We start from the raw sequence: 15,312 nt of genomic DNA, 5'->3' as shown, positions 1-15,312 counted from the left end.
AGTTTAGCTTTCAGAGAAAGAGAGATGTTGATTATTTTGTAATAAAGTTAGGAATTTAATTAGCTAAATATACTCTACATGCTCTTTTTCAGCTCCCATCATAATTTCTCTTTACGCTAGTTTAGAGTTGTTTTGTTTTAGTTACTAACATTGCTATTCTGAGATTAAATACATTTTTATAATATCCCTCACATCTATATCTGTAAAAGGTGCAACCAGGACTAAGTGATTTAGTAGAACTTTCCCATTTAATTAAATATATCATAGGTTTGATAAAGATTTTAAATAAATGTATAAAAACTCAATGATCCATAGATTGTAAGACATTATTAAATCTCTTCTTTTATGCAGCACAATATAAACATGAGATATGAAATAAGATGCTATGTACCAGACAATTACATTTAGAGAAATCAATTGTCCTCAAGATGTCTGACTTCAGCAACTGAAACTAAATTGTCTTTTGTTCTTCTTGTACCTTGAAGATTATTTGGTGCTAAAATGTTTTTTTGAAGTAAATCAGGATTTTTATCCGATTCTTCACTAGATGTCACCATTGTCACACCTGTGTGTAAACGTGCTGCTATTAAAGCTTGTGTAATCTGATTCAGCTTAAGTGAATACGGCCCCTGTAAAGTGTGACATGATGTGATCTCAAGTAACCTTTCAGGAAAAGCTTTGTCTTTTTGTGACCTGAAATATTGCCCGTAACCTGCCTGAGCACGCTCGTGAGCAGAATAAAAGGTAAAAGGATAAATCAGAAGGACTTTAAGCTTTTCTTTTCAGTCGCTGCGGGGTGTTTATGTTTACTTACGACTTAATTGGTCCTGGCTTGTTAGGGGTCTTTGGAATGCTTTGATTATAGCCATTCAAGGAGGAAGAGTGGCGTTTGGATATCTTTTGACACAGGAAGCGCAAAGCATGAGAGTGTCATTCATGCTTCTCCTGCTGCTCTCAGTTCAAAAACAAAAAAAAAAATTTAGGAGAGGGGGCGCAAAGAGGAGGAGGAGGAGGTGACGGCAAACAGCAAAAGAATGGCTGCTGCTGTGCACACCCCTGCTGTCAGCACACATGCAGTTATTTCCAGTTGAAAGTAAAGCGAGGATTACACCCACCCTCCCAGGTTTGGAAAAGAAGTAAATGGGCCGACTGGTGCATCAGGTGTGTGGTGGGTCTGCTCTGTCCCACTCCTCCTGTTTCCTGCCCATGTTTTGGCATCAGAAAGAGCAAAGGAAAAAGCAAAGCCCCGAAAGGATTTCCTCACTGTTGACTGTGGATGATCCCTGTGGCTCCTGCATGCTGAAGCTGGGCAGGGCAGGGCCTGCAAACCTAAAGCCCCAGGGAATGAAAAACATGAGGGAACGGGTTGTATAGTCAGGCTTCATGCAGGGGAGGACAAACATGTTTCTGTTCAGCGCTGCGTTTTTTGCAGAATATTGAATGTTTTGAAACTCTGCTTGACAGCTAAATGGTGCGGTTACCGAGTTCATGTTGCTTTCAGAGCAGAATCTGTCGGAGTAGCTCGGTGGAATGGTGCACGGCTGTAAGTGGGTGGTTTGGGCTGCGCAGTGTGGGAGGCCAGGCCCCAGTGCAAATTAAAGACTTCTCTGTGAAAGTCCCAGACTCTGCTACAGTAATATGACTGAGCAAGAAGTCTGTGTGCGAGCGGCGGCCGGCGGGGGAAGAGACCCTGCCCCTCCCTACCCCACGCTTTTTTTTCTTCTTTTTTTTTCCTTTTTTTTTTTAACCAGTCATTAAAAATAAGCCACAAACTCAACCCTGATACGTACTGAGAGACAGAAAAAGAGAGAAAGAATGCATCCCCTCTTTCTCCTCCCTTTCTTAACGCTTTGCTGCTTCACTAACCAAGTAAAACAGGAGGACGAGGGGGAGTTTGGTTCAAGATTTTTAAGACATGCTCTCAGTCCCCTCCTCCATGTAAAGAGAAGCAGGAGGGGTTTTTTCTCTTTCTCTCTTCTGCAAAGGGAGAGAGAAATGAATGGGGAAAGGAATGCCGGAGACAAACGACAGCTCTCGGCAGGAGAGTGGGAATGCTGGGGAAGCCATTGTTCCCCAGTCCTCAGTCAAATTATGCAGGTAGTGAATGTAAATACGCAGGAAGCGAGAAGGGAAGATTGGTGTGAAAAGTCACACCTCAGACAGACAGACCCAGGACTGATGTATCAGCTCAGTAATTCATATGTTTTCCAGAAAAATATGCTTTTTATGCATCGCACATTCCTCCAAACTAACATACCCAGCCAGGACTTACAGCTGCCATCTGATCCCTTCTCCTCCTCCTCTCTGTCCTCCTCCTCCTTCAACAGGATGTATAGGGTCACAGGGTCAGGACTGGAAACCACGAAAAACTTTATGCACCAGCGTTGCCTGGTTCTTGTTCCAAATCCCCTCCACTCCCCCACCTCTTTTCTACCTCCTGCCTTTTTTTGTTGTCTCCCTCGTTTTCCTCTTCCTCTCTCTCCTAACCATCCAAACTCCCATCGCCTCCTCTCTCATAGAAGGCCTGACGTTTGGTTTTGGGCTCAGATGGCTTAAGTGTGCCTCTGGCAGTGGATTAGGCTGCTAGTGTCTCCTCTCTCCCCCTCCAGCCTCGCTCCATGTGCAAGTGGTCAGGACAAAGAACGTCAAACAGGGGGAGAGAGGGAAAGGAATGCAACAGGGGAAAAAAATAAAAACAGGCACCAACACTGATTTTTTACTGCATTCCTCAAGAAGTAAACTCGGCTCACTTGCAAAAGCAACTGTCTTCTTTTTGAAATTTTAAAACACAAGTTTTACTTTTCGTCTTTTGTTGCGAGTCCCTAGAGAGATTGCAGCAGAAGACTGAAAGAAGTGAACTTTTGACCACATTCTGCTGCATTTATATGTAAATAACAGCTGCAGTGAGCGCAGCAATCTTTCATGTAATGACACGACATCGGCATTGTGTTTAGGCCCTTAAGGCTGATTCCTTTGCGCCGTTTACGTGTGGTTTATTTCAGAGGTTTGTGCTAATTTTGGGGTTTCTTTTCCTACACTTTGCTACAAAACTTTTTAGGATTTATATCTGGTGAACAGTAGACAAGACAAGCTTGTACAAGATATTGGGTAACGAGTTAGAGACCGATATTTTAGCAATATTGTGATGGAAAACAGAAGAATTGAAACTTCACAAGGTGGTTGACGTGTAAGCAAAATATTACAAAAATATTTGTAAAATATTTAATTGTCTTGAAGAGGTTGAAAGTACTTTCGTAATGCTATTCAAATTATTATTCATAAATATTTTTGTGACACATTAAATTTAAGACCTATTTCAGTGATTTAAAACAAATTGAACTGCAGATGTGCAGCTCCTTTTTTCAATAAAAATAGTCAACTAAACAAAATAATTGTTCTCTGAAAAGTGATTCAGTAGACACAGTTGAAACCCTTTTTTGATTTGTGGAGACAAAACAAAAGCTAAACAAACGCTCCAAAAAATTGGCTGACCACAACAATGTCATTCTTAATTTTCCGCAAAATATCGCTAGTTTCATCTTATTCTGGCGAGTTAAACATTTCACATCTCCTGTAAGCTGGATGCATTGATTATTTAGAACCCTTATAAAGAATCTGTCCTTTTCTAGCCCAGAGAACTCCAAAGCACTTTACACTACATTCAGTCATTCTCGCACATATTCACACACTGATGGTGGTATGCTACAGTGTAGCCACAGCTGCCTTGGGACAGTTTGACAGAAATGGGGTTGCCTCTGACCATTACAAGCAGGCAAGGTGGATGAAGGATTTTGCCCAAGAACATAATGACCAAGACAGAAGAAGCAGGGGTTGGAACCGACAACTTGGCGCTTACAGGACAAACTCTTGCTGCCGCTGCCACTGACATATTCCTACTCAGAGACTTAAAAGTCCTTTAGCTTCTTCAGTGCTTTTTCTAACCGAGTATGGATGGTCAACTCTACAAGTGGTCTTTCTCAACTGACAATGTCAACACAACAGAGCAGATTTAATGGAACACAACTTCTTAATTTTTTACTTCAAGATAAGAGTCTCAAACATACTAGCCAGCAACTTAATCATAACATAACCATCAGCTCCTATAAGCACACAAGCAGAAGATTTCACGATGATGAACATAATAGTGGTGTTTTAATCTTTTGAGATCTTGTTGCATCCCTAGTGGACAGTGATGTATGGCCACAGCTGTGTTTGCTACTTCAAGATAGTGAGGAGTTGTTGGTGTTCTGGTTATTTTTACTTTTCTACTTTACTCTAATTGTAAAGTAGAAAAGTTTTTTGGTTTTTTTTGGGGGGGGGAGGCTCAAAAGAAGCCCCCCCAAAACAAACTGTGTTAATCAAAACTCACTTGCCATTAACTAGTTACATATTCAGAGACCTTTTTTAGCCTCAGTCACAAATCCAGTTTTGTTTAATGACTGACTGATTTCTTCCAGCTACATGATTTTGCCCTCAGCTATGCTGGACTCCTTACAGTTGCCACTGGAATTGCTGCCGACACATCTGATGTGTCACTCAGCACAGTGAGACAGTCATGCTTTTAAAGTATCAGTCAGTCAGTGAGCAATGCTTTGGGAAATGAGACTAGTGAAAGCATGCGTGAGATGTGTGGGTGTGTTAGCTTTAGTGTTTTGGCTAAACCTCAAGTTTATGCCCCACAAGGCTGCTGGAATGTACATGAGCTGAAGGAAACAGCACGGCCAACTAACCCCTTTGTCCCATTCTCTTTTTGTCTCTACTTTTTCTCACTTTCTTTCTCCCCTTTAAATGGTGACTATGCTCTCTCTTTTTCTCTCTCCATGTCTGAGTCCCCTGAAGCCAGGTCTTTTGAACAGTAAAAGAAGACTGATGTGTCTCTGCACGTAGTTATGGGCTAGTCAGGGAAAAGCTGTTGCCAAGGAGTGAAGAACAATGCGAAGTGGCCTGGAGCTGTGACAGAGCAGGTCTACTATGTGAAAACCCCTTCATGGAGTGAGATCTAGCCAGAGAAATTGGCAGAGAATCACCACTGGAAACATGTAGTCTCCACTGCCGCTTAATTCACTTGTACTGATATCTGGGATCAGATGTTCTGGATTTTGCTAATGGGAACCACTTATGAGTTAACCTGATATTTTCTTGCAAATGCCAAATGTTTGGAAAACTTTGCAAGAACAAACACTTAGTGTAAGTCATATTCAAAAAATATTATATTGAATAATATTTGGCCCTTCTGATGACACTAATGTTATCTATTTCCAGTGGAGATTCATGTGTAGTAAAACACTGTTACCTTCATGAAGGAAAAGTCTCTATGACAGTATTTAGAGTGCTCCAGATTTTTAGAGTTACATCAAAGATTTAACTACAGAGTTCACCTTTTCTTTTGCCAGTGGTACTGTTTTTAGAACAACTTGCAGTAAAGTAATGCTAATTTTAAAGACTATCAAACAATCATCTGCATACGTCATATTTACATAAACTAATAAAACTTAGACATTGCACTAAAGTCAAACTGAAAACAATTTGATTCAAAGTGTGTACAATTCAAATTATCACTATGCTTGGCGCGGAGAGCCTCAAGCCATTAAAGAAGCATGGAGGTAACAAGGCTTTTAGTTTGAACTTGGGTCATAGGAAAGTAGGTTAAGTGAAGTGAATCTGTTGCTTAACACCACACAGTTGGCTCCCATATTTAGTGGCAGCCGACAGTTGTAAACACACTCTTATCTTAGAGATTGAATAGCTTGGCGGGGCAGTTGACTGTTGTTGACACAGGTTTGTGTCAGAAAGGGCAGCCCAGCTTTGTTGATATCGTTGCCAGTCAGATGACACTGCACTTACATACAAACCAAAGCTTTGCAGTGATGTGCAAGTTGTAGTTTATCTCAAAGAAGGAAAAAAGTGCAAAAGTTAGCACAGGATGTTTATAACTTCCTCCCCAACCAGCGCTCACACATGCTAAATATACTCCCTTTTAAAAGGCCCTCTCAGACTGCCACCTTCCCCTCATGCTCACACATGCACATAGGCGCACACAGTGAGCTATTGTGTCTGAGATCTCAGGCATCTGGAGAGCAGAAACCCTCTACTGTGGCCTCTGACCTCTGCAGGCTAAGAGTTGCAGACTGACATGAGGCTTTCAGAGGGACTTTCAGGTGGCTGTCAGTAGGTTCTTTTAAAGGGGCTATTGTATACAGCATTTAGAGGGGCTTTTTCTGTGCTTGTGAATTAAAGACATAAAACTCATTTAAAAAAAATTGAAAACCCTCTAATTTGAGTGCATTTTTTTAGTCTGGGAAAACTAATCATACATTAACAGGTACTTGTTTAGAAAAAAAAAATGGTGGTACTGGATAACATTATTATATGACAAATGTAGCTGAATATTTTTTTTAGTATATATTTTACTTTTGTAACTATTTTACTTTTGGTAATTGTTTTACTTTTCTAATCCCTGACCTGCTTTTTCCTTGATTTATAAGTATGACATGACATAGAAGCCCACCATTCAAAATAGGAAAGACAGGAGAACTTGCCATTCAAGTAATTTAGATGTGTGTTGACATCAGAAAATGGCTAAAACAAAATAGCCACTCACCTGTAGAATTCTCTTACAGGTGAGTAAGTCCTCTTTACTTGCCTTAGGAGGTAAAGAGGACTTAAATGTACCTTATCAGCACTGACAGCAGGGTAGTATTGTATGGGGAAAAAAAGTCTGTTTCCTGATTTTTGAAGATCAGCACACATCTTCCTAACTTGAATGGCATGTTCATTTGTCTTTCTTTCCAAGAAGTACTAAGTGACATAGGTATCAGTGTCATGTCACATTCATACTCCAGAAAAACAGAACACAAATTTCTCATCAATCATAATATTCAACATTAAATAACTCTACTGAATTTATTTCTGAAGCACTATGACACATCCATACCAGTGATTGCACCCAGGCAACAATAAACTAATCAAGTAGCATCTGTCATGTTGCCTTTCTGTTCACAACAATGGTGTAATGTTGCACAGTGTGAACCTTGTAACGTCATTGTCATTCTGTGAAGCTGCCCTAGAAACAGAAGGACAAGCCTTTTTTTTCTTTCTTTTTTTTGACTAGGATCCAAGACAAACTGGTTGGGAGAGTTTTAGCAATCGGCTTCACAAAGCTGATGCTACAAGGCATGAGACGTGCTGGTGTATCCTGCTTTCTGTTTTATTTCTTGTCAGTGTTTTGCTGGCTGCCAAGCCTGCTGTGTTTTCTTGTTGGTTGGCGCTCGAAGTAGTGTCCCAAATGGCCAACAGAAGCTCTCCTCTGCCTGCTGCTGGTACATCACCGGGCCTACTGGCAAACCTTGTGTTGCTGTGTTTCACCATGGTGACACTGTTACAAAGGACTCCAGCTGGCTCACAGTGGGAACCTGCGTGAGGGAGTGTGACAGACAAAAAGAGAGAAGACAGAAAAATGGACAGAGCCTTGTCGTAACTTATCCTCATCCCTCCTGTTCCTCTTTTTCTTCAATCTACTTCGGTTTTTCCCTCTCTCTTAGCTCACCGCCCCCCCTACAGACCTTCACCCCCAAACACAGTGCAGCTGGGCTCAGCTGTCAGTCGTTCACCATCCACCCCCTTTTCTTTATCTTTGCATTTGTTTGGCTAGCAGTGGATTTCCCCTTGGCCTCCGCACGGGGGAGCTCACTCGCTCCTCCACCAACTCAGCCAGCCCTCTTAAACCAAACCATCTGCTCTTTGAAGTGGCCTATCACAGATCCACAGATTGGAGGTTACAAAGCAGCTGTCTGCCTTCAATCTGAGCACAGTGATTAAAACAAAGGAAACAGCGCACACCTAGGCAGACACACGGAGTGGGACACAGCAATCTGTGAGTCAAATAAAGAGGTGGGCTCCAGGATTGGCAAGTTCTGTTTTTGTTTCTGGGGCTAGAAAAATGAATGGAGGCCGCTTTGTCCCGGGGGAGGGAAGAAGGGTTTTCTTTGATATTATCAAAGCCAAGGGAGGGGAGAGTGCTCTGCCAAAAAGAAGAAAAAAAACGAGCCACTATTCACACCAGTTTGTCGGCATGAGACTTTTGAAGCATTTGTCAAATAAAAAGAGATTTGGCAGGGAGACACTAGAATTTTGTCATTCACAAACTCCTCTCCCCTTTTGGGATGACAATGATCACAGCAGGCTGCAGCTACCTCTGTGAGAGGGAGGACGAGATGAAATTCCTCAAGACAATTTCCACGAAGTGAGAACGCTGTCCTTTTCTGTTTCATGCAAGAGAATAAGTACTCTCTCCTGCTTGGTCTTTGATATTATTAGGTGAGGAGATTTTTCCTTAATTATCATGAAAGGATTTTATGGAATCCTGTGTCGCATTCCTGTTTTGCTCTGTCCTTGACCGTCTGCACGTGGGAGGTCTGGGCGCAGTGCACTTCTCCCAGCGCCTTCACTTCTGCAACAGAACCAAACTGTTTTGTCATATCGGTGGAAACTATGGGAAGCTTCACCTCTCACCCCCCTTCTCTCTGCCCCTTGTCTTATCAAGACAGTTGTTTTCCTCTCACTTCAGTCAGCCCGGAACAAATTTAGGGATTCACTTGTTTTCATCACTGGAATTTTCTTAAAACGCCAACATAGTCCCTTGCACAGACCGGCACATTGTTGACAACGCCTCCTGATGGATGGAGAGCATTTCACGGACAGGAAGTCTGCACTACCCCCCACCTACATCTTGATGTTGAGAGGCTGAAACATTACGCTGGCTTGTGTCAGTGTTATAAGTGTTTCTCTGCAGACCTGCGCATTTGCTCGTGTGTACGTGGGCCTGTCCAGACTCTTCTGTGTGTTTACTTAACCTGCCTTAGCATTCGAAACCGCTTGTCATTCTCTGGAGTCCCTGGCTCTTGCCCTGACAGCAAGGTGGGACGCTACCCTGCCGTCTCCGGTTTCATATAGTGCTTTATTGAGCGGATGAAAACCCTCTAACTCTTCTGAGGGCCCAAGAGGAGTGCACACACACACACGCGCGTGCGCGCATACATCCCCACACACACGCACACCCTCATGTGTGACTTTTAGATTACTTCAGGGGATAGATTGTCTGAAAGCAGCTGACATTTTATCCTTTGAACCTCCTGGTTGATAGGGGCAGGACCTCGCCCTCTCCCTCAGTGCATCTGCATGTGTTTTGTTGTTTCTTTTTTCCCTCTCCAATTTTTACCTAAAGGGCGGTTGCAGTACTTAACAAAAATATTTGTATTCCTTTTTAAGATGTTTCTACTGTGCAACCACAAACTTCCATGTGTTGTATTTGATAGAAAAACACAAAGTACTGCATATACATGTGAAGTTAAATAAAAATGATTGATTGTTCTCCAATTTTTTACTTGTTAAATTCTGAGGCATGTTTTGATTTTTAATAACCTTGAATAAAATCAGATGTAACCAAGTGGAATCATTACTTATTAAATGGAGACCATCTGTGTATAATTTATTCTCAGTATAAATACAGCTCGTCTTTGAAGTTCTCAGGGGTTTGTTAGAGAACATTAGTGAGCAAACAGCGAGGCCGAGTAGCACACCAGATGGTTATGGCATAAAGTTGTGAAGAAACCCAAAGCAAGATCAGGCTACAGAACTATTTCCCAAAGTTTGAACATCTCCAGGGTCTTTGTTGTCTCTGTTAGTACAGTGTATGACACAGTTGCAAAAATCTACCAAGACATGATCATCCACCTACACTGACAGGTTGAGCATAAATTACAGTTTGTGACTATGGATGAACTTCAAAGGTCTACCTCTCTGTTTGGAGTTTCTGTTTGCTGGACAACTGCTAGCTATTCACCCCACAAAAATGGGATTTACAGAAAAGCTGTTAGGATAAAGTCATCATTGAGAGAAAGTCATTATGCTGTGGGTTCTTCAGCACAGACAGGCTAGTTGGTCAGTGTTGTTGGGAAGATGGATGGAGGTAAACAGAGCAATACTGGTGGTTTGAGGCTGCAACAGAGTTTACCCTGGTACAGTCAACATACTCCATCTAATCTGACTTAACGTTATTTCGCAAAAAATAATAGAAAACAATTTCAGTATGCATGCATGTACCGCATAAAATCCAAATAAAGCACACTTATTTGTGTGGCTGAATACTCAAAAACTCTGAAAACGTTCAGGGGTCACACATTTTTAAAGCCACCACGTGCTTTCAAAATAGGCCCGTTTTGTGGCTTGCTTACTTTATGCATCCTCTTAATTGTTCAAGTTGAGTTTCCTGCTCACATTTCAAGCCGATGACATTCAGTTGTTGACGTGAATACATGAAGTTTTTTTGTTTTTTTTCTGATATGCTGTCATTAAAGACACTCACGTTGTCAAACATGATCTCAGCACAGTGCAGATCATCGGAGGTACATTTCCAGCCTGTCAAGGTCTGACTGAACTCTTGTCTGGGATCATCCAATCACTGCTGCAGCTGGAGGCGGCAGATGACTCAGGCAAATCAAAGTCAGGATGAAGTCATTCCTCTCTTCTCCTCCAGTATGTCAGGACACAAAGCAAACAAGATCCTCGGCTCTAATAGTTTTTAGACACGGCTACTGGCGCTGGGTGTGGCTGGCAACAGGTTGTCTGTTGCATGCAGAGCGCCAATCTCACTAGGGTAGGATGTTTGTCTTTTACAGGGATTAAAAGAGAGCCAGGAAACCCGCTGGCCTACTTTTGCCGCAGAGCACAGAGAGCGCGCGACCTAGTTTTGATGACAGCACCATTACAGGAAGAGGGGATTCCAAGTCATAATGTTGTTAGGAGATGGCCATTTTGGTCTCTCCACAGACAGGCTGTGTTTTCGTTGTCTGCTGGAGTGTTTCTATAGACAAGCTTCTGAGTCAGGGTGTGTGAGAGCTTCCATTGTCTGTACACGACCTGCAGCTGTAACATGAGAAGGAGGGAATGCTGACAGAAAGAATGAGCGTGTTACAGAAGACAGCTCTCATTATATATACATATATATTTTAAGATATTTATTCAGGTTGAATAGATCTCTATTGTTGATTTTTGTGGTGTCAATTAACCTCTGTGGTAATTACTTGTCCAAACAACAGACAGATTCTTCAGCAGGTAAACATTTTGTCAGCATTACCAAATTGTTTTAGATACAGTCAGCTTGTAGAGAGCTTAACCATTTAGATCAGTGGGTCAAGTTGCTCACATGTTAATCCTCTTATAAGATGCATCTCCGATTTGTCAAAGTTGCCCCTAATCTACTGTTAACGTGACTACAACACTTGGACTATAGATGGTGAATTGATGCAGAAAAACTTTGGAACTAGTATTATGTAATTGTTTTAACAAAATAATTAGCATCGCAATTATTAGCCCCTCTGACTGTTCCTATGCAATTAACATTGCTGAAGCTACTTGGATTCATATGTGCTATCTCCATAAAATAAATCAGTTCTGGACAGATAAAGGCCAATCAGTGCATCGCATTCCCAGTGTAGATCATTGTGAATCGGACGCTAAAGCTTAGAGAGAGTGATAGAAATGTTAGGATTTCATTCAAATCACATATTTGAATGTAAGCTTCTCTTGTTTTTCCCATTTTGAGGAATCAAAATAGGGAATGGACCATTCACATCGTGAATACACCCTAGGAAAATAAACCATCACAGATCATGATGGAAAAATTCATAGGCACTGATTTACATAATAAATATAGTGTACTTCGAAACACTTTTATTTCATAGGAATTTTAAGAGGTTGAACCAGAGATTTAGATTTTCCCTCTTCACCTATACATACACACTGCATAAATGTGCTCATTTTAAAAATAAACCCACCACCAAAGAAGTTGAGACTATGCAAATGTAATCAAAAGTAAAGTTTATTTTAAAGCTTTTTATGCATCATTACCTTATGGTTTTATTTACTGTCAGTACGTGCAATAGGCTTTTGATTTATTCTCCAGATATCAATACGTCTTTTTTTTTGTTTGTATGTTTTCCTGCTATTTTGCCGCAGTGTCATCATGCATCACTACATACAAAAAGACGCCTCCACCTGTGCCGCCAAGGACCACCCCGTCCAAACCATTCATCTCCATAACGGCCCAGAGCAGCACCGAGTCAGCCCAGGACGCATACATGGATGGAGGCTCCAGCCAGCGGGCCGGCATCAGCTCCCAGCAGGGCCTCTCCAACTCCACGGAGAGCATTGACAGCATGAAAGCCCTGACGGCGGCCATCGAGGCAGCCAACGCTCAGGTACACGGCCCCGCCAGCCAACATGTCACCAACAGCACCATCACCATCACCGCCACGGCAACCACCTCTGTCTCGGCCGACAGCAAGGCGCAGAGAGAAGCGCTCAGAAAGTGCCTCTCCATCGGGATTCAGGTGTGAAGAAAGAAAAACTTCCAATCACGCGTCTGAAAATAAAACGTGGTTGCCGTGTTGACAGATTCTTCCCTCCTCTTAGGTGGACCCGGAGGAAGGAGGGCCAACAGACGAGCAATCGAAATTCCAGTCGATAGGAATTCAGGTGGAGGATGACCGATGGTGAGTTGGGGGGCACAAAGAGAGAAACCGGATCAGCCTAAGGGGAGGCATGGTCTGTTTGGACTGGGCCTGTTTAGACAGATAGGGATCGTGGTGTGGGCTACAAGCTTTTGACTCCCACCCCTCCTTTCACACTGACAACTCCTCAGCAGCTGTCCCCAGTTTAGGGGAGGTTGGCGTCAGAGTCCCCTCATCCAGGGGCCCCAAGCGACAGCTGGGCTAGAGGATGTGGGGCGAGCTGAGAAGGGTGAGGGGGAAGAGTTGACAGCCATCTGTTGCCCAACACATTGTGATTCAGGCAACTTTGAGGGTCTGTGTTTGTGTATGTTTAGGACATAGGAGAGAGAAAGCAGAGGGAGGGTGTTTTATTGGGTTTGTTTGCCTCAGAGAGACACAGAGTTTCTTTCTTGCTCGGTTTCAGGACAAGCAGCCCAGCTTGCACACCGTTTGTCACTCTTTGTCCACTTTTATTCTCCCCGCCAATACAGTGAACTTCTATTCAGTGACCGGTACTGTTTTTTTTTGTTTTTTTTACCTCTGTTGTCAAGGTGCTGTTAACTTCTAGATTTCAAAGAGATCAACTACACTACAGAGCCGAGTCCAGCACTTTTTTTTTTTCAAATGCACACTTGAACAGTGTCTGAGAATGTGAGGGGATTTCCTCAAAGACTAGGTCTCAACTGATCAGCCAAGCTCGGATTTCCATGAGTCGCCAAGCCAAATATTAACTCATGCAGACACCTTCGAGTCTGTCTTGGCAGCGTGGGATGTTATGCAGCACAGAGCCCTTCTTTTTCTTTCTCAGTTAATGTTTAGAGTTAGTTGAGGTGCATTTTTTTTGTGGTTTATATAAACTATTTACCCTTTGGCATGCACCTACTTTCTTGGTTTGCTTGGGATGTTTTAGATGTAAGAAAAGTAAAAAAAAAAAATGAAAATGACCGACCAAAGTGGTAGACTTTTTTTCCTTCTAAAATGTCTGGAAATGTTCCAACTTACCCGCTTATTTCTTTCTGTATGACATAGCAAGTTTGTGGAGAATCTTTTAAAACATGCTGAAAATCAGCAACGTGTTGAGCTTTCAGGAGAGGGTTTAGATGTTTTGGTGGCAGATGGCTTTGCAGTCTGAGCTCTGCAGTGACTAAGCCACAGTCAGGAAATGTCTTTGTAACAGACAGCTTGGCGTCATTGCCTTTTCATTGTTACCTTACTTACTAAGGTGTTGACATCTGACTTTAATCTGAGAAGACAACAAGGAATCTCATCCTTTCAGCTGTCACTTTCTGGATGTGTTGTTCTGTTATCAATCACTCAGTTATTCTGTTTTACATTAACACTAATGTTTCAGTTTTCTAATATTTTGCGATTTAAGCAATTGTACAAAATCTAACTTATATCAATTATCTCTGTGTTTACAATGCCTGTTGAAAGTATTAATGCTAATTGAACTATTGGACTACCTTCCTTTTGGTCACATTACAGACCCAAATTTCAATGTATTTGGCTTATTTACAGGGTTCCTAAACTGTCTGAAGAGAAGTGCAGAACTTTATAATCTTCCAAATCAAGATAAGTGCATAAAAATACTTAGTGTGGAAAAATAATTTTAAGTTTTCTGGCTTCACTTTTTATCATTATCTAAAAAATTAAAAATCTAATCAAATCGGTACTGTCTGGAGATGAGGAGCCATTTGCATTTATTTGTGTTTATTTGATGGCCTTTATTTTTGGTTTGATCACCACAACTTGTCCAACTCACAGATCATTTTAATACAAAAATAAAGACAAAGTCATTCAAAAAAGAAAAAGGGGTCATTTTATGGCTTTTTTGACCTCTAAGATACTTATTTTGGGTTTCAAACTGGACCCAAGTTTCTTGAACTGGATTGGGTGTAGATGCCAAAAAAAAATAAAAAGTTATCACTAAAGCCAATTTGGTATTCAGAGGATCTAGAATAACCCAATCCAATATTATTCTGGGCTTAATTTAATCTCAGTTATAAATTTAATCTGATATAAGTTTTTGAAGATGCCAAATGATGCCCTTTTACCATGCTTCTGAGGTGGAAACCAGCTTTATTACTGTATAGTTTCATGTTTTATGGGGGGAAAATAGTTAAAAACAACCCAACTCTCTAAATGTTTTCTACAAGTGTGAGTAAGGCATCCCCACAGCATGATAGTGCCACCTCCATGTTTCCCACCTACGACGGTATGTTCAGGGTAATGGGCAGTTTAAATTATTGGTTTCCCAATTAAATATATTGAAATTTCCGGTTGTAAAGTGACTAGATGTGAAAATATTGTGTAAAAGCCTTGCATGTTGTCATTTATTGCCTTTTCTCCTTAAAAGCCTTTCTTCCTTTTGACCTCCTGTTAATCAATACACCTACCTGTCTAGGCTGTGTTTTGCCTCGCCTCTCTCTTCCCCTGCAGGAAGTTGTAGAAATTCAGCTGAAGTCATTAGAAGTGAACACCTGCCCGCTGCAGTTACTCTTTAACTGCTCTTCACACATACTTACACACACCAGGGCTGCCTGTATGCACACACGAAGCGCAAACACACACGCTGTTTGATCTGCTTTCTGCCTCTCCCCCTGGTCTTGCTCTCCTGCTCTTGCTCACAGAAGAGGAGGGATGAATGAGGGAGAGGAGGTGGGGTACTAAAGATGAATGCTTCTGGAGGAGGAGTGTTCCTCCGGAGATGGGCTGAGGCAGGGGTGATGGAGTTCTGGTCGATCGTACAGTCAGGTCAAGCTTA

General features: G+C 41.9%; 1 protein-coding gene across 4 annotated transcripts in view; it reads left to right on the top strand.

Annotated features, from left to right (window-relative positions):
* Positions 1 to 15,312, top strand: part of dlgap1b (discs, large (Drosophila) homolog-associated protein 1b) — a 100,686-nt gene that overhangs the window by 75,872 nt on the left and 9,502 nt on the right. For all 4 annotated transcript variants that reach the window (XM_032550845.1, XM_032550842.1, XM_032550844.1 and 1 more), the window contains exons 7-8: positions 12,016 to 12,389; positions 12,472 to 12,551. In XM_032550845.1, coding sequence (XP_032406736.1) covers positions 12,016 to 12,389; positions 12,472 to 12,551 — 454 coding nt within the window. The remainder of the gene's footprint in view (positions 1 to 12,015; positions 12,390 to 12,471; positions 12,552 to 15,312) is intronic.

Source organism: Xiphophorus hellerii, chromosome 21 (genome assembly GCF_003331165.1).
Source record: "Xiphophorus hellerii strain 12219 chromosome 21, Xiphophorus_hellerii-4.1, whole genome shotgun sequence".
Taxonomy (NCBI): domain Eukaryota; kingdom Metazoa; phylum Chordata; class Actinopteri; order Cyprinodontiformes; family Poeciliidae; genus Xiphophorus; species Xiphophorus hellerii.
Note: the sequence above shows the minus strand (reverse complement) of the source record. Positions and strands in the feature narration are given on the sequence as shown.